At 42.2% G+C, this 24,569-nt stretch overlaps 1 protein-coding gene across 1 annotated transcript in view; it reads right to left on the reverse strand.

The window, feature by feature from the left end:
• The window catches only part of LOC144498638 (voltage-dependent L-type calcium channel subunit alpha-1C-like), a 1,025,631-nt gene that overhangs the window by 78,649 nt on the left and 922,413 nt on the right, over positions 1-24,569 (reverse strand). The window contains exons 36-37 of the mRNA XM_078220060.1: positions 22,579-22,706; positions 9,749-9,845 (exon numbers count right to left, since the gene is read on the reverse strand). Of these exons, the coding sequence (XP_078076186.1) occupies positions 9,749-9,845; positions 22,579-22,706 (225 nt within the window). The remainder of the gene's footprint in view (positions 1-9,748; positions 9,846-22,578; positions 22,707-24,569) is intronic.

A 24,569-nucleotide genomic window follows, 5' to 3' on the forward strand; every position in this document is an offset into this window, starting at 1 on the left:
GGCTGGGGTGAGGGGAGACAGTGATGGGGGTAAAAGATGGAAAGCGAGATTCTTTAAAAATCGGAAAATGAAACAATGGAAGAAATGCAAACAAACAAATAAATAACATGAAATAAAATAACTTGATGAAAATGGAGGACAGAGTTCATGGTCTGAAGCTATTGAACTCAATGTTAAGTCTGAAAGGTTGTAAAGTACCTAATCGGAAGATCAGGTGCTGTTCCTCCAGTTTGCATGGGGTTTCATTGGAAAATTGCAACAGGCCAAGGAAAGAGATGTGGACATGAGAGCAGGATGGTGTGTTAAAATGGCAAGTGATAGGAAGATCCGGCTCATGCCTGTGGACGGACTGAAGGTGTTCTGCAAAGCGGTCACCCAGTCTGCGTTTGGTCTCTCCAATGTAGAGCAATGAATGAAATAGACCAGATTAAAGAAGGTGCATGTGAAGCGCTGCCTCACCTGAAAAGAATGTTTAGACCCTTGGATGGTGAGCAAAGAGGAGGTAAAGGGGCAGGTGTTGCATCTTCTGCAATTGCATGCGAAGGTGCTGTGGGAAGCAGTGAAGTGTTGGGTGTGATGGAGAAGAGGACCAGGGTATCCTGGAGGCAACTGTCCCTGGGGAATGCTGACAAGGGGAGTGAGGGGAAAATGTATTTGGTGGTGGCATCATGTTAGAGTAGGTGGAAATGGCAGAGGATAACCCTTTGAATGTGAAGGCTGGTGGAGTGAAAAGTGAGGACAAGGGGGACCGTATCCTGGTTCTGGGAGTGTGGATGGAGAAAGAACGGCTCCAATAATAATTTAACAACAATAATGGTAATATTGGCTTTAAAATGGCTAAAAGTCGGGAATTTTGGTCAACTCATGGATTAAAACCAGATGCAGGTCATAGTGTCTTTGGTCTGGGAGCTGTGATCTGAAGCATCCTGTGTTGGTCAGATCAGGGAAGTTGTTTACATTAACTGAGATAGTGTGGCCCTGATTTTTATGGCTGCTATGTATGGGACATGTAAAATGAACTAAGCATCATGGCGTCGTTCAAAAGTAATTTCACTAGATGTTCGAGCCATGTGATCGGTTTCTGGTGACACAATTGGCAGAATGACAGAGAATCTTCTGGAAGTGAGTGGAGAATTGTGGATAAAGAGACATGTGAGTTCTTTGTTTGGCAGTGATAACTTGAAGAGACCAACCATCACAACAAGACCTTGTACCCTGAAGGATATTTCAGAGAGAAGAAGATAGATTCTACATCGAAGATATTTCTTGGTCAAGGTTTTTCTAAACTTCGTGGTATCTATTTTCAGTTAAATAGTTAAAATTGATGTTCAGTTAAAGTGAATGTGCAGTTTAAGAGTTAAAGTTCAGTTGGAAGTTGATGTTCAGTAAGAGTTAAAGTTCAGTAAAGAGTTAATGAGTTGCAACTGTTTATGTTTGAATTGATACTAGATGTGTTAAATAAAGAAATAATTGAATTACTGTCTTTGTTTGTCTCATTAAACTGGAATGCTTGGAAGGTGTTTAAATGATAGCTGGATAACAGAATGGCACCCCAGACGGTCCTTGATAAGAGATAGCTCCAGTTACCCCGAGATCGAACCTTTTATTTGTTAAGTGATTTAAAGTGAGTCAGGCATTTCATTTAGTGTGATGAAACAACAGCAACACTAGTTTAAACAGGGGAGTGGTAACCCTATAGCCAGCCGTGAGGGGGATTAAAGACCTATTATTTGGTAGTATTTTGGGGGGTGGATTGATTCACATTTCTGTACTTCCTTCCTGAGTTAATCTAGAAGTGAGATTTTGAAGTAAGGTTAATCAAGGAGAAGGGTGAACTCTATTGTCGACCATGAGGCAAGGCTAAAACCTAACTCTGGAGTAGAGAGGGGGTGTTCATCATGCTCTCAATACCAACTGACTTAGAGGGACTTATTGGTAAATTAGCAGGCACTGTACCCCTTCAGTCACTCTTGTTCTCCTGGGACTAAGCCTAGAGAAATGGGTAAAATGCTACAGTATGTTTTCCCGGTTTGGGATCCGTGATTCAGAGATGTTTTAATGAGAGAAACAGAGATAAAGGAAAATGTTTGTTGAAATTGAGTAAAGTTATTGTGATTATTAGTTTTAGAAGAGTTACAGAGTGAGAAATCAAAGGAAATGAAGTTCAAAGGTGTGTTAGAAATTATGAGAGTTAGTTGAGAAGTTAAGAGAAGAAAATCAGTAGTTTCGTGGAAAGGTAGGAAAAGCAGGAACAAAAGAGGTAAATATATTGTCTATGAGTCAGTTTAAAGTATACCAAGTTAGTGAAGTGAATCAAAGTTTTGATTACTCCAAGTTCCAGCAGGAGATTAATAAATTAAAATCTCAGTTGCCAATGCAGATAGGGATGTTGTCTGTATTTGGGACAGTTGAGTCTGAGCGAGATGGTGTTTATGGAATGAGTTGTGGATTGTATCTGGAAAAGAATGCCTGTTTTGCACGTGGCGTTGACTGGGGATCCTCACTTCCTTTTCTGGATGCACCTAATTCCTCAGTAAGTTTAGAATTTGTCCCTGATTTGATGAATCCTGTGATTATTAGTTACAAGGAGGGCTTGGAATTACCAGGCGATGTTGTTGATTGGGAAGGAATGAATGTATTAAAGAATCCCACCACTGTATGCAGTTCTGAATGCAGACTTAACGTCTCCACCAATAGATAGTCTTGCGTTATCAGAAAATGCTAATTTTCTAGCGGTCCTTTGTTTTTTTTTAAAAAAGGAATGGGGGGGGGGGGGGGGAGAGTGTGCAGTGTGTTGTTACAGAATTGAGAAAGGAACTTTGTTCTTTCACCTTACCAGGGAAATATTTTAACTTAATTGGCGAGGTGAAAAAATTGATTGGAGAAAATCTGAGGTTCAGCTGATAATTTGAGTAGTTTTTGTATTTTCAGTGTGTTCGTGTGGTCTGGTTGCTTGTCAAATGTAGGTGGTTGTTATTGCATTAGATTGAGAGCAGAAGTTGTTAACGCCATTGTTTTGTTCTTGAGTATTTATTGTGGGCTTTACACTTTGGTTTAACTTCAAAAGGGCTGAGAAAGTGTTAAAACTGTTAAAGTTTAAGATTTCTTAAATTTACTTTTGTTTTTGAGTTTGATTACAGTTTGGAAGAAAGAAGAATGAGGCGACTGTCTTAATCTATTTTCTTTATTTTCTTTGAATGTTTTATTTTCATCCCAGTTTAAAATGTTGAGTTTGAATGAAAAATAAAATGCTGTGGAATGAATTTTGGAAACTTCCATGTGTGTCTGTGTGTGTTTAATAAAATGGTTGTGCAGATATTTTTGTTGTTATTTGCTTTAATGTTTAATGTTCTTCTCCTAATTGTGATTTTAAAATAATGAGTTTGATACAGAGTTTAAATAAAAATTGGAAATTGGATTGGATTAAATTGAAATTAATTTTTGGAATTCCTTAACCTTTTAAGTATAATCAATGGTCATTCATGCTTAAGAGATATAGGATATAAATACATATATAACATATATGTGGGAAGTTACTTTGAAAGCAATTTTTTGGAAAGTAAATTGAAATTATAAAGTCAAAGTACATACATTGGAGTTTGAAATAACTAATTTGAATTTTGAATAATCCTGGGTTCAAATTGTGATAAGAAAAGATTTAAAGCTTGGAGGGAACAATGTGCAGTTTCCTTTATCTTTGTCTTGAAGAAATCATCACATTGGAATGTGTTTTATTTCTGTGTTTTCTTAACTGGCAGAGATTTCACCATCTTCTGTTCCTAATTTGGCAATTAAGAATTTATATACATTGGAGATTGTGAATTTTATTTTATTTTTTTAATTCGACAGATATTTGAGACCAAATTAACTAATTTGGCTCCAAGCCGAATGTTTTTTTGTGTTTTGTTTTAAATAGATGGCTCATGACTAACAAATCTAGCAGCTTCAAGACTTCAAGATTGTTTTTCACAACCTAGCGATAATTGAGATCTGAAAAGTTTGACTCATTCAGATTTTCTTATTGTTGCCTTTTGAATTAAAGTGATTGGTTATACTTAAGCATTACAGTTTCTGATATTTAATTGATTGAATAAATTGAGTGCATAAAATAGCCAACTCATATCAATGGGAAGTTACCTAAATTCTAAAGGGGTAAATAAGTTTTAATTTTATTGACAAATAAAGGATAATGGAAGAGAGTCTGTATGGGTTTTGCATTTCAACGAGGGATATATTGGAACATGTTCCCAGTTCATGATGCTACCATTTGAATGTGGGATAATTTTACAAAGTAATGTCTGTTTTTTGTGTGTTTCCTATATTGAATGAGTGTTATCTAAGTAATGCACATGTGAACATGTAAAGTCTGTTTGATTCAAAGTACCTAAATGTCAATGAGTTGGGAGTTAATTTTCTGTGAAAAGTTAAGGGCTCTAGAGAGTGTCAATGACATTACAACCGATGACAGGATTTTTCCTAGTATTTAGTTATTTGGGGTTACAGGAGTTGAAAATGCTTAGAAGAGGTACAAATAAACTATTTGTGCAAATCATGTTATTCATAAAAAAAATGATAAAAGTAGATGAAATGATGGAGGAGTTTCCTCCATACTTTGTTAAACTGGTAGAAAATCATTTGAATTACTTCTTGTACTTTGAGTACATTGTGTTAATTGGATCATAAAAGAACATAGCTGTGACTGTGGAAGGTTACATTTATAATGGTAATTGTGACAAAAGGCATTTATTAAGCAAATTTGGATCATTTTTAAATATCAAATACGTTGGAGAGTTTAACCTACTATCTCTTCAGTACTTTTGGTACATAAGCCTCCTGAAATCCAAATTTAAGTTTTTTGTCTCTCTTTCATCTGCACCAATGATTATTATTGTCCTGTGCATAACTCTGAACCTAAAATGCTGTAATCATAACAAATTTGAATAAGGTTTTACATGACAATGTTTCCTATGACTGGGTCTCAGTTTTATTGGATTTCACTAAAATGCATTTACCTGATTGGTGTCCCTCTCAACTTCGAGAGTTATATTTTTTATTTAACACAGAGGTTGTTAAATCAAAAGTGGTTTAGTGATTCAAAAGGTCACCAGAGGAGGGAATTCATTAATGATATAGGAACTGCTATTGTGCAGGAGTGTTCATGGTTAATACTGTTGATTTCACAAATCTGGACATTAATCTTCAAACATTAACCAGGTGGATTAAGCCAATTTGAATTGTACAATGGAATTAAGCATCCAGATACAGACATTACTAAAGTAGATACTGCAAACTTTGCACAGACAGTGACCCAAGCCAGAAATCGAACTGTTAGTATGGATACAAAATGTTGGAAAACAAGAGTTGTTTTTCCCGACTGGGGGAAGGTATACACTGGGAATACCAGGGGTCATTACTAGGACTGCTGCTTTTCTTGATACATAATTAATGAACTGTACTTGGGTATAGAGGACACAATTACAAAATTTGCAGATAATGCAAAATTTTTAAGTATTGTGACCTGTGGAAAGGGTAGTGATAGATGTCAAGAGGACATAGACAGACTGGTGGAATAGGTGGACACATGGTAAATTAAATTGAATGCAAGAATGTGTAAAGTGATATATTTGGAAAGAAGAATAAGCAGAAGTAATACAAAATTGTTGCATTGGCGGAAGCACGTAGCAAAGAAGAGAGGGTATATGGGCACAAATTGTTGAAGGTGCAGGGCAGCTTGAGACAGTGGTTAAAATGGGATCCTGCGTTTTATAAATAGAAGCACTGAGTGGGACTTCCTACGGGCTTTGGAGCCCTGACATCAGGATCACTTGCCAGGAGGGAAGTCAATTTCCTGGAGGCAGTCACCTAATTGGCTACCTCCAAGCTCGCCATCCAATTAAAGATAGTGGGCAAGCTTCAAATGCAACTGGTTCATTCACATGACCAGAAGCTCTACAGTCTTGGCAGCCTCACAAACAGGTGAGCACTGCTGAGGCATTCCTCAAAATGGAGGTGTTCTTGCAATAAAGAAAATATTTTATTTTTTGTTGAGAGGGGCCAAGTAGACAAATTCTTCTGATTGAAGGGCAAACTCCTCCAGACTGCTACAGGGATTAATTTTCTGGCTTCTGAATGGGGTGGTGGGCCAATCTGGAGCTGGCAAAATGCCAGAATGTGGTCAAAATGACTCCTAATTTGGACCTTAAATGTGAAAATTGTCTGCCCACTGCATGGCAGCATGCACATCTAAATACTTAAATGTTATGAGGGTCTCTGCCTCTACCACCCTTTCAAGCAGTAAGTTTCCCTTAGGGTGAAAATGTTTTTCCTCACATCCCCTCTACCTTACCTTACCTTACCACATCCCTTACCTTAAATCTATGCCCGATAGTCATTGATCCCTCCACCAAGAAGAAAAGTTTATTCCTGTCTACTCTATCTATGCCCCTCATAATCTTATACATCTCAATCAAGTCTCCCCTCAGTCTCCTCTGCTCCAAGGAAAACAACCCCAGTCTATCCAATCTATCTTCATAACTAAAACGCTCCAGCCCTGGCAACATCCTAGTACATCTCCTTTGCACTCTTTCCAATGCTCTGACATCCCGCCTATAATGTGGATTCCAGAACTGCACACAATACTCAAGCTGTGGCCTAACCATTGTTTTATACAGTTCCAGCCTAATCCCTGCTCTTAAACTCTATGCCTCGGCTAATAAAGGCAAAGATATCATATGCCTTCTTAACCACTTCATCCACCAGTCCTTCTTCCTTAGGGACCGGTGTACATGTACACCAAGGTCCCTCTGATTCTCAGTACTTCCCAAGGTCCTATTGTCAACATGTATTCCCTTGTCTTGTTTATCCTGCTCAAGTGCATCACCTCACACTTACTCGGATTGAATTCCACTTGCCACTGATCAGCCCATCTGACCATCTGTCTATATCTCTCTGTAATCTAAGGATATCCTCCTCACTATTTACCACCCCACCAATTTCAAGTCAAAATCATTTATATAAACCACAAACAGCAAGGGCCCCAACACTGATCCCTGCAGGACCCCCATTGGACAGTCTTCCAGTCAGAAAAAAATCCTTGACTATCACCCTCTGCTTCCTGTCACTTAGTCAATTCTGGATCCAGTTTGATTCCTTGGGCTCTTACCTTTGCTGTCAATCTCCCATGCGAAACCTTATCAAAAGCCTTGCTGAAGTTCAAGTAGACTGTGTCAAATGCATTGCCCTCATCGACACACCTGGTCACCTCTTCACAAGATTCAATCAAATTGGTCAGACATGACCTGCCCTGAACAAAACCATGCTGTTTGATTAATTCTTGCCTCTCCAAATGCAGATTAATTCTGTTTCTCAGAATTTCTTCCAATAGTTTCCCTACCACTGAGGTTAGACTGATTGGCTTGTAGTTTCCTGGTTTATCCCTTCCTCCTTTCTTGAATAACAGTACCACATTGGCTGGCTGTCCTCCAGTCCTTCAGCACCTCTCCTGTGGCCAGAGAGGAATTGAAAATTATTGTGAGTGCCCTTGCCATTTCCTCCCTTGCCTCATTCAATAGTTAGGGATATATTTCAACCAGCCCTGGAGTTTTGTCTACCTTTAAGACTGCCAAACCACTCAGGACCTCCTCTCGGTCTACGTTAATTTCTTTAATTGAATCACAGTCCTTCTCCCTAATTTCTGTACCCACATTGTCAGTCTCACTAGTGAACACCGACACAAAGTATTCATTTAGAACCCTACAGATCCACACACAAATTACCACTGTGGTCCTTAATGGACCCGACTCTTTTCTGAGTTATCTTTTTACCCTTAATGTATTTGTAACACAACTTTGGATTGTCCTTTATTTTACCTGTCAGTATCCTTTCATGTCCTCTTTTTGCTCTCCTAATTTCCTTTTTAAGTTCCCTCTTGCATATTCTACACTCCTCTAGGGCCTCTGCAGTTTTGAGCCCTTGATGTCTGCCATAAGCCTTCCTTTTCCTCTTCATCCAATGTTGTATATCCTTCAATATCCAGGGATCACTGGATTTGTTGGTCATATCCTTTTTCTTTATTGGAACATGGTGGCCCTGTACTCTCCCTATTTCCTCTTGAATGAGTCCCACTGTTCTGTCACAGATTTAACTAAAAGTGTCTACTCCAAGTCCACTCTGGCCAAATCACATCTGATCTTTTTGAAACCAGCTTTCTCCCAGTGTAGAACTTTGATTTCAGGCCTATCCTTGTCCTTTTCCATAACAATCTTGAATTTAATGGATCGCTGTCTGAAAAATGCTCCCCCATTGATACTTCAACCCCTTGCTCGGCTCTGTTGCCCAAGATTAAGTCCAGGACCCCCCTCTTTTGTAGGATTTTCTATGTACTGGCTTAAAAAAATCCACCTGGATGCATTTTAAGAATCCCGCTCCCTCTAAACCTTTCACACTATGACTATCCCAATTAATGTTGGGGAATTTGAAATACCCCACTATCACTATCCTATTACTGTTACATTTCTCTGAAATTTGCCTTCTATTTCTTTCAGACTGTTAGGGAGCCTATAGAACACTCCTAGCAATGTGATTGCTCCTTTTTGGTTGTTAAGTTCTACCCATATGGCTTCATTTGAAGAGCCTTCTAAGATGTTGTCCCTTCTTACTGCTGTAATTGATTCCCTGATCAAAATCGCGACACCCCCCTCCTCTTTTACCTCTTTCCCTGTCTTGCCAAAAGATCCTATATCCTGGAATATTGAGCTCCCAATCCCTCCTTTCTCTCAATCATGTCTCAGTGACAGCAATGACATCATACCCCCAAATTTTAATATGTGCCCTCAACTCATCTGCCTTGTTCGTCAGACTCCTTGCATTAAAATAAGTACCACCCAATCTTGCCAAACTCCCTTGTGCCTTAACCAGCCCATAACATCTATGCCATCCTGGCTCACTTGCTGTCTCTTCTAATTTTGGCTGCACATCTCCCCCTGCTGAACTTTCACTCAGGATCCCATCTACCTGCCAAATTAGTTTAAACCCTCCCCAACAGCACTAGAAAACCTCCCTGCAAGGACGCTGGTCCAATTTTAGTTCAGGTGCAACCTGTCCACCTTCTACAGGTCCCACTGACCTCAAAAATGGTCCCAATACTCCAGAAATCTAAAGCCCTCCCTCCTGCACCATCTCTGCAGGAATGCATTCATCTGGACTAACCTCCTATTTCTAAAATCAGTGGCACCTGGCACCAGAAGTAATCCAGAGATTACTACCTTCCTGGCCCTGTTTTTTAATCTATTTCCAAGCTCTCTAGATTCTGCTTGCAGGCCTCATCCCTTTTTCTACCTATATTGTTGGTACCAATATGCATCACAATATCTGTCTGTTTGCCCTTCCCCTTCAAAATGCCCTGCAGTTGTTCAGTGACATCCCTGACCCTGGCAACATATCCAGAGGTCTCTGCTACAGCTGTAAAAATGGTCGTCTGTTCCCTTATAATTTAATCCTCTACCACTACAGCCCTGCCATTCTTCTTCCTCCCCACTTGTGCAGCCGACCCACTCATGGGCCATGAAGTTGGCTGCCACTGCTTTCCCCTGCACAGTCTCATATTTGTTCTCAATAAGTTCTCACATTTACAAGTTTATCACAAATAATGAAAAAATTCTTCCTCTATGGGTGCATCTTTACCAGCTAATGGCTCATGAGTTGGGTAGGGAGGTTGGGAGAAGTATTTCCAAAGTGTATTGTTACTTACTTTGCAGGCCACTCTATGTGGACACAGCTTGCCAAATCCTAAAGGGGGTTGTATCCTTCTCAAGAGTGTAACAACATCCAAGTGCTTGATGCGACCCCTGAAACAGAATAAACAGCAAATATTGAATAAAAGATGTGAAAATATTGCCCTTTTTGTCCGAGTAAAGGCTGTTCTTGCTGCCAATTACTCCCTTTTTCTTCTAATTGATTCTGTACACATCTATTAAGACAGTGGACGAATTTGCAAGCAACCAATTTCCAGCGCTCCACATGACGTTTGAAAGCACCAGCTGATAGTGAATAGTTTGGCAAAATGTGGAGTGTCACAGTGATCTATGATGGGGCCTCAACTATCTATGAACAATATTAATGAGTTGGATAAAGAAATCGAGTATATTGTAGCCAAAATTGCTGATGATACAAAGATAGGTAGGAAATCAAGTTATGAGGAGTACACAATGAAACTGCCAAGGGCTAGGAAATCTCTAGTCCCAGCAGAGCTATCAGGAGCAGTGACCACAGCTGGGACTATACTCCCTTGAAACATCTGGGACAGGGGTTGGGCTTACCAGGCCGATCAGCCAGGCCCTCCACGGGTCACAGACCGTCTGTTCATGAGGGCTTTCCCACCCCTGAGCCCGCAGGGAGGATGCAGGCTTTTACTGGGCAATCTCCTCACATGGAAGAATGTCCCACACCACCACACTACTCTACCATTGATGGCAAGAAGAGGTCCTTAATAGGTCTTCGGTTGGCCAGTTATACAAAGTCAATAAAGCCATGGGCAACCCACCGTACACCTTCCTTCCGATTCTATAGGTCTCCGTCCCCTAGCATGCCCACTGTGATTAAATGTACAAAATAAGCAAAATACTGCAATGCTGGAATCTGAAACAAGAACAGAAGATGCTGGAAAAACTCAGCCGATCTGCAAGCATCAATTAGGAGAGAAATAAAATTAACATTTTGAGTTTTTTGACTCATGAAGAGTCAAAGGACTCGAAGTGTTAATGTTAGATGCTGCCAGACTGCTGATTTTTTCCCCAATGTCCTCTGTGATTAAATATATTCCTGGTAGTTTCAACAAAGAACTTGATTCCACGCTTCTGCCATTTGTTCCCCAATGTATCTCATTTGTGACCCATTGCTTTCTTGCTCAACTGGATAATTTTTGACTGTTAGCCAAATAACCTTTCCATCCCCTCCCATTTTCAGTATTTAAATCTTGTAAAGAGAAATATTCAAAGAAAATGACAAATAAAACCAATTTTAAAAATTGTCATTATGCTTTTTCTTCAGAGGTTCATATAGCAATGTCCTGAAGATTGATCTTCAACTCCTGGAGACTCCAGGAAAGTTTTAGAGAATTTGCAACCCTATTTCCCCCTCCCGCCCCACATTGCAACCCCTCCCATGCGTCAGATTAAACTCTGGCCTCAAGAGTTCAAGGCTCATATGAAGCTAGCAAACTGGCTTCACTTTATTCAGCACTTCTAAAGGGGAGATTCATTTTGGCTGCAGCAGTTGCTGGAAGTGGTTTGGAGAGAGACTTCATAGGCAGGAGGAAAACTGATAGATGGAACAGCAGGTCAGAGAGAGGACTCCCCCAGGTACTCTGATTAAGTGCTGGAGGCCACAGTGCAAGAGGTGAAAAGGAGAAGTGAGCTCATGTGGGCTATTTCATGGAGATTGCAAGAGTGGGCAATGTGGCATGTGGTGTGACTGAATTGGGCAGTATGCAAAATTTTGATTTCCTAACGGTGGGTTCAGATATGGACCTAAAGTTGGCAGCATGTTAGAGGTGTGTCAGATCTCACACCAGCCTGTAGCAGGTTTGTACTTGTACTTGCTGTTGCTCAAAGGGCTTGGGAGAAGGGAGGAAAGCGAGGCAGTGAATGGGAAGCAGTAAGGAGGCTGGAAGAGGGAAGAGTGGATGGGAAAGAATGATGGGAGTGGGACAGGACAGTGCGAATGGGAGTCAATGAGGAGATTGGGAGAAGAAAGTGGCAAGATGGAATGGAAGAGTTGGGAGAAAGAAGGGGTGAGGTAAGAGGGAGCGAGAGGGTCGGGAGTGGGAAGCAATGAGCAAGAAAGAGCAAGGGGTCAGAAGAAGTGGTACATGAAGCGGCAGTGTGTTTAAAATAACAGGCTGAGCGTGCACAGTTCTAACACGGTTCTTGGCAAATGCAGAGTAATATGCGAAGACAAAAATGGAGGCAACGTTAGTTAGGGAATTTATGTTATTTACAAACTGTGGTAAAATGAAAACACATTCTTTGAAGAGGATGGGGGAGCAGCGTCGGACGATGACGAATGATCTTCTTCGCTCAGCCAGGGTAAGTGAATCATCCCAGTCTTCCACTGGACATCCTCACACACCCATTGCACCCCAACCCTGTCTTGCACTCAGCCACCTTGGCCTTTGCCAACACCAGGCACTAGGTCCCCCTTTCCCTCCCACAATCACCATGTTCCCCCAGTAACTGCTATGGTCCGCACATTCTAGCTCTCATCCAAGCCCCATGCCTACCACACCTCATCACCATCTTAAATGTCAACACTCCCATCCACACTCTTCCTCTCTGTCATTGCAGGACAACAGTAAGCGTCAGCAGGCACAGCCCGCTGTGGTCATGCCCAAGTTGCGAACCCTCACACACTTCGAGGAGCTGCCTTTGATCTGGCTGTGGAGGAGGAAGAGTGTGTCTGTGCTGCTCGTGAAGTTGGGGCAGCAAAGAAACGTGAGGAAGAAAGTCTCAAGAGAGCAAACGATGTTCCCTTGGTATTCGCTGTAATGCACTGATGCCATGTGCTATCTCTTGCAGGCTGGCCACCGAAACAGGCCGGGCCATTCTTGTGCCCCCTGGAATCACCTGACTCCAGCAGTGCGGAGGGTAACTTCTCCGGCCCCACCGTGGAAGATGCATCACAGTAGTCACCTACACGTGGCACAGATTCCCAAACTTTGGTGGGACCAATAGGTAGGCAGGCGTCTGGGTCACTTACTGGTGAACATGGCACAGTTGAAGATCCACAGCAGGTGGAGGCAAGGACGTTCCGGGGAACCGACACTTGGAGGGATGCCAGAGCCCTGGACTCTGCTGAGCTCGAGGCCGATGATGTGCCCCTGGGCCCAGTTGTCCCACAGCTGCTAGAGCTGTAAAGACAGAGTGGGCGAGTCAGGAAGGGATGACAGCAGCCCTCCTCAGAGCTCAAGGCCGATTGGAAGAGTGCCGCCATCTTCTATCCGTAGAGATGGTGCCGTCATGGCAGTGCACTGAGGCCAACACTGTGAGGTTAGTGTCCGCAGTGGAGACCTTGGTGAAGGACATGCATCAGTGGCAGGGGATCTCTGCACCATGGTACAGGACTTCAACTGCCTGGTGCAGGCACTGGTGGGAATCAATGAGTGTCTGCGCCAGAGGACGGTGAGGCTTCTGGGATCACACTCCAGCTGCCCCTCCAACCCATGGAATAGCACATGGGCTCCCAGGAATCTGAAGGGAAGAGGATCAACAGGAGTACAGCTCGGGGTCCTCCAGCCAGGGGCCCTGGGCATCTCTGGCCCATCTGATACCCCCCTTCCTGTGAGCGACACGCCTCTAGCCCCTGACACCGAGGAGTCCAACATCTGCGCTGCCTGAAAGCAGGTCGGGACCCTTAAAGTTTCAGCCCCCCAGGGGATGCTTGCCAAGGTCATCTCAGGAAAAGGGCGTGGATACTATCAGGCTGATTCAATCTCAGCTGTGGATCCTGGGGAGACACCTAGACATAGTGGCAAGGTGAGGACAATTAAGGAACCATAGGCACTTCATGAGCACAGGTGAATGTAGGAACTATTGCAGTAAGGTCATCATTTTGTTTTGAATGTTTGTCAATAAATTTCACTTTGTTCACCTGCAGAGCTTCCATCCTATCTGTTCATGCCATCAAGCTCGGGAGTACCACTGAACTCACCCGGTGCCTCATCCCTGTGAAGTGTGTGAATGGCAGTGTTATATCCCTCCCACCATCTTGCCAGCTCCCAGTAAGGAAGGGTGCTCCCTCAACCGCTATATGGACAGGAACCTAGGAAAGAGGACATGGGAAGTGCTACCTGTATACCACATGAACGGTAGTGAAAGCCTGCAAGTCAAGCTTCATGACCCCTCTCCCAGAAATGGTGATTCTGGGACCCCCATCCCCGGTTCCGAGTTGAGCCTTTCCGTGTCCCCTAAGTCCTCTCCGATGCCCCCTGAGCAGTGCACACTGCCGGGGTGCTGGCTGCCTCACCTCTGAAACCCTCCTCAGAAGTGAAGGCCCCAGGTTCACGTTTCTATAGATCTGTTGTAAATGGTGCCGACATGACGCCATACCAGCGCCAGCTGAAAATTCTGTGCAGGTTCAAAATAATATGCTAACATATTAAAATGAGCGTTCTACGGCCATTGCGAGTGCTGGCTCAAAATTGCCCCCGTAGAGTTCAACTTTGGCTGCAATTGGTGATTCTGGCACAAATTACATCCAAAATTGTATCTGTTTTTAAAAATGTTTTCTCCCCACAGTTTCTGCTCAAATATATTTGCATGTTAGGAAAAACAGAATCTGCTTTGAACTACTGTAATGGAGCAGTGTGTTAAAATGAAAATTAAGGAATTGAAAAAGTGGCTATTGGGTGCATTATGATTTATCACAAAACCAAGCATTTTAATTCAGCACCAAACCACCACTTGTGTACCATCTGATTTTAAATGACTGAAAATGACATTTTGAAAAAATGTATAAAACTATTTTCTAGTTTTCTAAATTGAAAACCTTTCAAAATTTACCCATTGATGTCCTTGCATCCAAAGATATCCAACTTAATTTTTGAAGGATCCTGGAAGGCCTGCAAATAAGTGCAATTAGCAGCAACTTCCAATGGTCATTAGTTCACCTGAGGGCTAAATTTGTGGGTGGGGCCTACTTCTAGCATGATGTTTGTAAAAACTAACATAAAGGATCGTGGAACCCGAGTTGTGCTGAAAGCAATTTTCATTTCGAATTCAGTGGTATTTTAGAAACATAGAAAATAGGAACAGAAGTGGGCCGTTCGACCCCTCGAGCCTGCTCCATCATTTAAAATGATCATGGTTGATCCATAAGACCGTAAGATATAGGAGCAGAATTAGGCCATTCGGCCCATGAAGTCTGCTCTGCCATTCAATCATGGCTCAAATGATTCTCATCCCCATTCCTTTGCCTTTTCCCCATAACTCTTGATCCCTTTATTGATCAAGAACCTATCTATCTCTGTCTTAAAGACACTCAATGTCCTGGCCTCCACCGCCCTCTGTGGCAACGAGTTCCACAGATTCAACGCCATCTGGCTGAAGAAATTCCTCTTCATCTCAGTTTTAAAGGAGCATCCCTTCACTCTGAGGTTGTGCCCTCGAGTTCTAGTCTCTCCCACTAGTGGAAACATCCTCTACACATCCACTCTATCTAGGCATCTTAGTATTCTGTAAGTTTCAATTAGATCCCCCTCATCTTTCTGAACTCCATTGAGTATAGACCCAGATTCCTCAACTGCTCCTCATATGACAAATCCTTTATTCATCTGAACGCCATGCTCCATTTTCTTCCCAAACCCTTTGATGCCTTTAGTGTCCATAAATCTATTGCCTTCTTAAATATATTCATTGATTTGGCTGACACAGCCTTCTGTGATAGAGAACTCCACAGGTTCGACACCCTATGAGTGAAGAACTTTGTCCTCATCTCAGTCCTAAATGGTCCACCCCTTATCCTGAGATTATGACCACTTGTTCACCACCTCCACCCCCCCAAGCCAGGGGAACATCGTCCTTGGATCAAGTCTGTCCAGCCCTGTCAGAATTTTCTTTGTTTCAATGAGATCCCTCTAATTCTTCTAAACTCGAGTGAAGATAGGCCTAGTCGACCCAATTTCTCCTCATACGACAATCCTGCCACCCCAAGAATCAGCCTGGTGAACTTTTGCTACACTCCCTCTATGGCAAGCATATCCATTCTTCAGTAAGGAGACCAAAACTGCACATAATACTCCAGGTGTGGTCTCACTAAAGCTCTGTACAGCTGCAGCACGGAATTCCTTGTTCTTGTACTAATTTCCTCTTGCAACGAAGACCAACATTCCATTTGCGGTCCTAACGACTTGCTGCACCTGCTTGCTTGCTTTCAGAGATTGGTGTACAAGGACACCCAGGTCTCTTTGGATAGAGGCATTGGTGTAGTATGGGGAAGCAATGGCGTAGTGGTATTGTCACTGAACTAGTAATCCAGAGACCTAGAGTAATACTCTGGGGACCTGGATTTGAATCCCACCATGGCAGATAGTGGAATTCAATAAGAATCAAGAATGTCTAATGATGACCATAAAACCATTATCGTTTGTCATAAAAATCCATCTGGTTCATTATGTCCTTGAGAGGAGGATTGCTGCTATCCTTACCTGATCTGGCCTACATGTGATTCCAGATCCACAGAATGTGGTTGACTCTTAAATGTCCTCTGAAATGGCCTACCTAGCCACTCAGTCCACAATTAGGGATGGGCAATAAATGCTGGCCTAGCTTGTGATGGTCACATCCCATGAATGAATTAAAAAGTAACATTTCCCAATCTGTCACCATTTAAATAATACTCTGCCATTCTGTTTTTCCCACCAAAGTGGATAACTTTACACTTATCCATGTTACACTGAATCTACCATGTATTTGCTCACTCACTCAACTTTTCTAAATCACCTTGAAGCCTCCTTACTATTCACATACCCACTTAGTTTTGTGTCATCAGCAAACTGGATCCCTCATCCAAATCATTGATGTGTATTATGACTAGCTGGGGGTCAAAACACTGATCCCTGTGGCACCCCACTAGTCACTGCCTGCCACTTTGAAAAAGACCCATTTATTCCTACTCTTTATTTCTTGTCTGCTAACCAGTTCTCAATCCATGCCGTTATATTTTTCCCAAACCCATGTGCTCAAATTTTGCACACCAACCTCTTGTGTGGAATTTTATCAAAGCCTTTCTGAAAATTCAAATACACCACATGCACTGGTTCTTCCTTATCTATTTTGCTAGTTACATCCTTAAAAAAACTCCAGTATGTTTGTCAAACATGATTTTTCTTTCATAACTCCATGCTGACCTTGTCTACTCCTTTTGATATTTTCTAAGGTTCCTATTATCATATCCTATGTATTAGAATCTAGCATTTTATCTACTACTAATGTTAGGCTAACCGATCTGTTTTCTCCCTCCTTTTTAAACAACGGGGTTCCATTTACCACCCTCCAATCTGCCAGACTGTTCCGGAATCTACAGAATTTTGGAAGATGACAACCAACACATCCATGGCCACGTTTTTTAGTACCCTAGATGTAGATTCTCATACTCTGAGGATTCATCACCTTTCAATCCCATTAATTTCTCCAGTGTTAGGTTTCTTACACTAGTACTATTTTTCTTTATTTCCTCCTTCTCATGCCACCGTTGGTTACCTAGCATTACTGGGAAATTATTGGTGTTGTCATCCGTGAAAACAGAACTAAAATATTTGTTTAATTGCTCTGCCATTTCCTTGTAGTCTATTGTAAATTCTTCCATTTCAGATTGTAAGGGACCTACATTTGTCTTCATTAATCTTTATTTTTACATACTCACAGAAACTTCTATAGTTCACTTTTATGCTTTTTGTAATTTTACTGCCAGGCTCTACATCTCCCCTGCTAATCAATCTCCTGGTCCTCCTTTGTTGAATTTGAAACTGCTCCAAATTCTCAGGCTTGCTATTTTTTTCGAGCAACTTTATATGACTCATTTATGGATCTAACACTATCTTTAGTTTCTTTTGTTAGCTAAGGTTGGGCCACTTTTCGTTTTGTGATTTTGACCAGAAAAGAATATGTAACTGTGACAATGCATGCTTTTGTTTCTTAAATATTAGCCGTTGTCTATCCACTATCATGCATTTTAAAGAAGTTCCATCATAGCCAACTCACCCCTCACACCTTTGCATTGATATTGGAAAATTGCACGAAAGAGAAAGTGCAATTGAGTGGAAACTCTAAGCCATAATATATGTGACAAATGAACAGAACAAAGTGTGCAGAGTTAATAGGTTATACAGGTAGTAAGCACTTGCAGCCTAAGCAGGAGATAAATAAATAGACTTTCCTCTGTCAAACCTATTGGCTATCTGAGTTCTGCCACCAGAAATTCCTCAAATATTCGAGACTGCAAGAGTTTTGACCTGAGCCTTGTGTCAGGTATCCCTTTGTAGTCAGAGGGCCAGATTTTTGAATTTGTCAGGGCTGAGATTGGAGGCAGGCAGCCATGTAACTTTGTGCTGCTAGACTCTGTGCTAGTTCCTTGCCACCATTCTTGTCACCATTGGGGGAGATGGTGATGTATACGCCCTCTGAACAAGGGCAATTAAGATGGGCAACAAATGCATGCCTAGTCAGCGATGCCCACATGAACAAAATACATCCTGACTCTGAGTCAATGAGAGTGACTTGGGACTGGATTGGCTGCTTGCTGTTTATTGGCAGGCAGCCAATTCAGGGCACTTAATGTTATTTACCCCTATTATTATGCCACCTAAGATTTTCAGTTGTCATGAGTAGCATCCACTGGCTTTAACCATATCCATGCCAACTTGATTGGCTCAGAGTGGTAAGGGATATTGGTGCAATGGATCATGTGAGGGGCCATCCCCTGATTCATAACAGCTGCTGTGGCTACTGGCTCTTCCTTTGTTGGGTTGTCCTCCACAACTGTGGCCAGGCAGTTGTGGCTTTTTAAAATTATAAAAAACTGACTTGTTCAGAGTGCACCTCTACATTGTCTCTCTCCATTATATATCCTCAGGCTCCCACCTCAGCCAGTGGGGCTGTTGGTGTGTCCAAGCTAGAGGCCTCAAATTGACCAGATTCATTATCCTGCCTGCCATCCTCAACTGGATGGTGAGCCCATGCCCTGCCATTAATTGGTCAGGTTCTTTAAAAGTTTGTGCAGGGTTGGGACTGAAATGGCAACTTGATTTCAAACCCAGAATTGAAAATTCTAACAAAGTCTAAGGCTACAACCACTATAGATGCATCTCCCAAGGAAACATTAAAATTTTCAGGAGTATCATTGTCATCGACTGTCCCTCAATTTGAGGATAAGGTCTATTTTCATTTGATTGAACAAGCCAATTTTTGACCTGCGTATCTTTGGGCACATGGGCCAGGACATCCCACAAGGTTGTGAGCTCCCAAATGCATAATTTGTTTCTTTTTCTCTCCCCTCTGTTGCCGCTCTGCCTCATCATTAAGATGGGACTGGAAGCTTGACCGATAAGTTGTTGCCATCCTGAGTTCAAAATCACTACCACCATTCTTCACAGAATGCTTCAGAGTGTCTTTGAAGCATTTTCTTTGTCCTCGCCTGTAATGTTGATCATTTGAATGTTGAGAGAATAAGATGCTGTTTTTTGGCCAGCCAGACACAATGTACAGCTTGTTGAAGTTGATTTTAAAGGAACATAGGAACACAGAAAATAGGAATAGGTTCTTGAGTCTACTCCACTATTTATTTGGATCATGGCTGATCTTCTGCTTCAATACCATTTTCCCACACTATCTCCATATTCCTTTATGCCTTTACTATCTAAAAATCAATGGATCTCTGTCTTGAACATACTTAATGACTAAGCCTCCAGAGCCCTCTGGGATAGAGAAATCCAAAGCTTCACTACCCTTTGATTGAAGAAATTCCTCCTCATCTCAGTCCTAAATAGTATGCCTCTTTTCTGTCTTCCCTGGTTCTAGGCCTCCCAACCAGGGAAAATATCCTTCCTGCACCTACCCTGTCAAGCTCTGTAAGAATTTTGTACACATCAATGAGAACACCACTCATTCTTCTACACTCCAGAGAATACAAGCCCAGTTTCCTCAATCTCTCCTCATGGGATAATCCTGCCATTCAATGGATTAGCCAAGTGAGCCTTTATTGCATTTCCTTGGATAAAGAGACCAAAACTGTATGCAATGCTCCGGGCATGGCCTCACCAATGCTCTATACAAATGCAGCAAGATTTCCTTACTCCTGAGCTCAAATTCCCTTGCAATAAAGATTAACATACTATTTGCCATTCTAATTCCTTGCTGCACTTGCATGTGAGCTTTCAGTGACTTATGAACAGAGCACTCTTTGGACATCAACATTTTCCAATCCCTCCAATACTCTGCATTTCTGTTTTTCCCACCAAACTGGAGAACTTCACGTTTTTCCATGTTACATTCCATCTGTCGTGTTCTTGCCCACTCAGTCTATCGAAGTCTCCTTGAAGCCTTTTAGTATTCTCCTCAAAATGCACATTTCTATCAAGCTTTGTGTCATCAGAAAACGTGGAAATATTACGTTTGGTCCACATATCCAACTAACTGATATTGATTGTGAATAGCTGGGGCTCAAGCCCTGGAATTAAGGATCCATTGATGGCCAAGAAACCATGGTCGATTGTCAGAAAAACCCATCTGGTGCACTAGTGTCCTTTCAGGAAGGAAATCTGCCGCCCTTATCTGGCCTGGCCTACATGTGATTCCAGAACCACAGGTTGACTTTCAACTTCTCTCTGAAATGGCCGAGCAAGCCACTCAGTTCAAGGGCAATTAGGGATGGGCAATAAATGTTGGCCCACGAATTAATTTAAAAATCCACTAATCCTTGTGGTATCCCACTAGTAACAGCTTGCCAACCTGAGGATGATCTATTTATACCTACTTTCTGTTTTCTGCCCATTAACTAATCCTCAATCCATGTCAGTATGTTTCCCTCAATCCCATGAGGTTGAAGTTTGCTTACTAACTCCCTCTGTGGGATTTTATTGAAAACCTTCTGAAAACTCAAATAACCCACATCCATTGGTACTCTTTTATTTGTTCTACTAGTCAAAGTCTCAAAAAACTGCAACAGATTTGTCAAACATGATTTCCTTCCATAAATCAATGTTGACTCTGCCCAATCTCACCATTGTCAGTTCAATGAATGCAATAAAGAGTTCCTGACCAAATTCTCCCATTCGTGGTGGTTCACCAATAGATTTCTACCACAGGGTACTAGGGGAAGCCTGGAGAGTATCAACTGCCACTGTAGATTCACGGTTGAGGAGTTGTTCAAAACATTCCTTCCAGTATTGATGGATGGCATTATCATTCTTAAGAACGAAAACAGCATCTTGTGAACGAATGGGATTTTGTCCGATTGAGCTCAGTCTATTAATCTGGCCCTGGTGGCTTCAAAAACACTTTGCATGTTATTATTATCAGCTTATTATATCGCTGTTCCTTCACTATCATTGGGTCAGAATCTTGGAACTCCTTTCCTAACAGCACTGTGGGTAGACCTATACCACAAAGACTGCAGCAGTTCAAAAAGGCAGCTCATCAACATCTTCTCAAGAGCAATTAGGGATGCTGGCCTTGCCAGTGACCCCCACATCCTGTGAACGAATTCATAAAAACATATCAGGTTTTCTTTTCCCACCACACTTCCTTGATCTGTCTTTGGGTGTCAGCCTTGTGCTGATCAAAAGCTGCCTTATTGAATAATAGAATCCCTATAGTGCAGAAGAGGCCATATGGTCCATCGAGTCTGCACCAACTCTCTGACAGAGTAATTGACCTAGGCCCTCTACCCTGCCCTATCCCCATAACTCCACACATTTCCAATGGCTAATCCATCTAATCTACACATTTTGGGACACTAAGGAGCCTTCTTGAGTTGAAACCTTGGGTTATTCTGCCAGGCAATGAAAACTTGTTTTTGTTCCAGGAGGTCACATACTTGAGCATCATTTTAGGCAAACCAGTCCTGGTGAAAGCGATGCATAACCCAATGGTCTGGGAACAAGAATCAACTACAACTAACTTTGTTTAACTTCAGTCTTCTGCAATTTAATCTGGAAAGATTTTCCAGTTTAGTCATGAGCTGCACTTGGAATTCCTCTCTTTGCTTGGGCTGTTTTAGGGCTGTGACAGTGATCTTCTTTTTCTTGAACTTCCGTATCTTACAATGTCTTAGTGCTCAGTGAATGTTCATCAAACAAGTCGATAATCTGTCTAGCTGGCATCAATAACCCATACTTAGACCTTTGACCAGCACAATGACATAATGAAGGAGGTGTTAATGCTTTCATCTAGGATTCCTCCATGTGGGTTTCAATTTATCCACTGACAGAGGAGGAGGCCATGCTGAGCACACTTTATAAGCAGGAGGATGCCATTTGCAGTGACCTTTTCCACCTCGTTTCCATTCCAGAAATCAGACTCATGGCCAATTGTTGCGTCAAAGATCCCCAAAGGATGACGTTTTTGTCTTTTGGATGGCAGTGAGGATATCATCAAGGCAGAGACATAAGCACTGATGACCCTGACATATAGGTTACAACTGAGCTGCGGGTGAACTGTCATTGATACAAATGGGCACAATGCAGTACAACCCACTGTGGCAGAAACCTGTCTCAGAAATTTATCTCTGCACCTCTGTTTTTCCTACACTGGACTTATGTTGATTCCCCAAGTGTAGCAAAGGGAAACATCTATGGTATACTTTCATATAATGTATGGTTCAGAGTTAGGAAACAGAAGTGGTGATTCTTCAAGCCTAAAGTCTGGAAGTTAGGCTAACGCATAATGTACAGCTGAGAGTCTAAGATGCAGATAAATATGACATATAGAATAGGGTTTGTGTTAGATCAACATAGAATATAAAACAAAAAAGTGTATACAGTAATTAAAATGAATGTTTTAAATTCTAGGAATTAAGTGTAACACTTACTTGGCTTCAGGGTCATACTCAGCCCAGATTCTCTTAAATTCATCCAGATGATGAGGACCAAGAATGGACCAATCGCGAGTTAAATAGTCAAAATTATCCATGATTACAGCCACAAAGAGGTTGATGATCTGAGAAAAAAAATACACATTATATTAAGTTTCAAAAAATTTAAAAAGAAAACCAGTATAAGATTCTGACTTTACAATGCAGTTGGATGACGAAACATTACCCAGTAACAGCTACTTTAGATATCTGGAAACAGGAATCTCTGCATACCACATGCAAAATCTCTACAGGTTGATATATGTAGCAGTGGTTTAGCATTCTTGCATATTGACACAGCTGCAAAGCAAGGATACCATCCCTACAGGAATATTCACATGCCTTCTTGAATGCCAACAATGCACACTTAATATTCATCAATGCACGCCATCCTTGTTTGCTGGCACACCTTAATGGCTCCAGAATCATGCCTATAACTGGAAATTAGGTTCTTCCAGGCCTCTAGAATGATGTGTATGTCATTTGAAGCCAGAGGTCTCCCAGCCATGATTCTTTGTCCAATAAGACCGTAACTGGCTCCTGTGCCCAATTTAAAGTTTGTGAGAAGGCCGTTAACTAAAATGTCCACATTCCAAAATGAAAATACAGGATCTTTGACCTCAACTAAGAAGCATGGTTGTGTGCCCTCTTAGTGTGCAGTCTCAACCTTTGGATCTTCTGTGTGTTTAGATACTTGGCCTTGCAGAGTTTGCTGGAGGGCAGAAATTAGCAGCCCAATTTGCCATGGGCATAATTCTCGTTATGGACCTCTTGTGAGATTTTACAGCTATAATGGGATTTGTACTGGTGAGACCTCAGTTTGAGATCTTCCCCACAGGTGACATGATCAGGTTCACACTTCACACCCTTTGGTGTGAACCTGATGTCCATGGTTTTGAAAACATTTGAATGTAATTAAATGGCTTTGTGCCATATCCTCTACCCACAATTGATGCATCACCCCCACCCCCGCCAGCAGCATGATATCATATTGATGTGAATCATTACTGGTGTTGAGGGCCATGGCTTCAGGTGTTGAGGGCCATGGCTGGGCATTGCTCCTTAGCACCCTGGTAGTGCCAAGTGGGCACTTCTCAGGGCACATGAAATGAACAGTGCCAAGTGGGCTCTGGCAGAGGTAATACTTTTCCATTGCGAGGAAGTTCCCTTATGTGTGATGGGGGCAGAGGGGAGAGCCCCAATGACAGTGTTGGTGGGGGGGGGAAAGAAGGGGGAGAGTACACCAGATACTTCTATGGTGGTGGGGGGGGGGTTGCCCTACAGCTTGTGGGGGTAGCACTCCATGTTTAGGGGGGTATTGGGGGAGCTTAATTTAAATGCAGATTGGGGTGCCCTTTAAAGATGGCGCCCTTGTAGTAGTTGCCAGGATTGGTGACCACCAGTTAGTATAACGAACTACAATGGTTTATTTACAAACACAATATATACGCAGAGTATTTCCAGCTACCAGGATCCACTCTGGCTACAAAAGCCTGCACTCTGCCCTAAAATCCCTGCTCTCTTTTCCCATTGGGCACTTGGGTCACATGAACCTCTCCACCTTAAAGGGGCCAGCTACTGCAGCCCCGATCTCTGTGGAACTGGCCTTGTCGGCTTCATCAGGTCCCACCCCACCAGAGACGGCATAAACCACACCCCAGATTTTTTGTGCACTAAGTGCTAGAAAGTCTGGTCTAAAACCTTGTCTGTAATTCTGTAGAGAAACACGCAGTTTTCAGTTAGACCCTGACACTTCGCCATTTTTTCAGAAACTTCTACCCAAAAAGTCAAATTCTGTTACAGGGAAAGCACTGGACTAAAATTACAGGACATTGATCTCGCCTATAGAGCACTTTGCTCCACAGCGCTGGCACAGTTGTTCTACTGGTCGATTAGAGTATTGCTTGCCTTGTGTACCCTGTTTCACAAAGCTTTCAGGGGGACCAACT

This window comes from Mustelus asterias, chromosome 9 (genome assembly GCF_964213995.1).
Source record: "Mustelus asterias chromosome 9, sMusAst1.hap1.1, whole genome shotgun sequence".
Taxonomy (NCBI): Eukaryota; Metazoa; Chordata; class Chondrichthyes; order Carcharhiniformes; family Triakidae; genus Mustelus; species Mustelus asterias.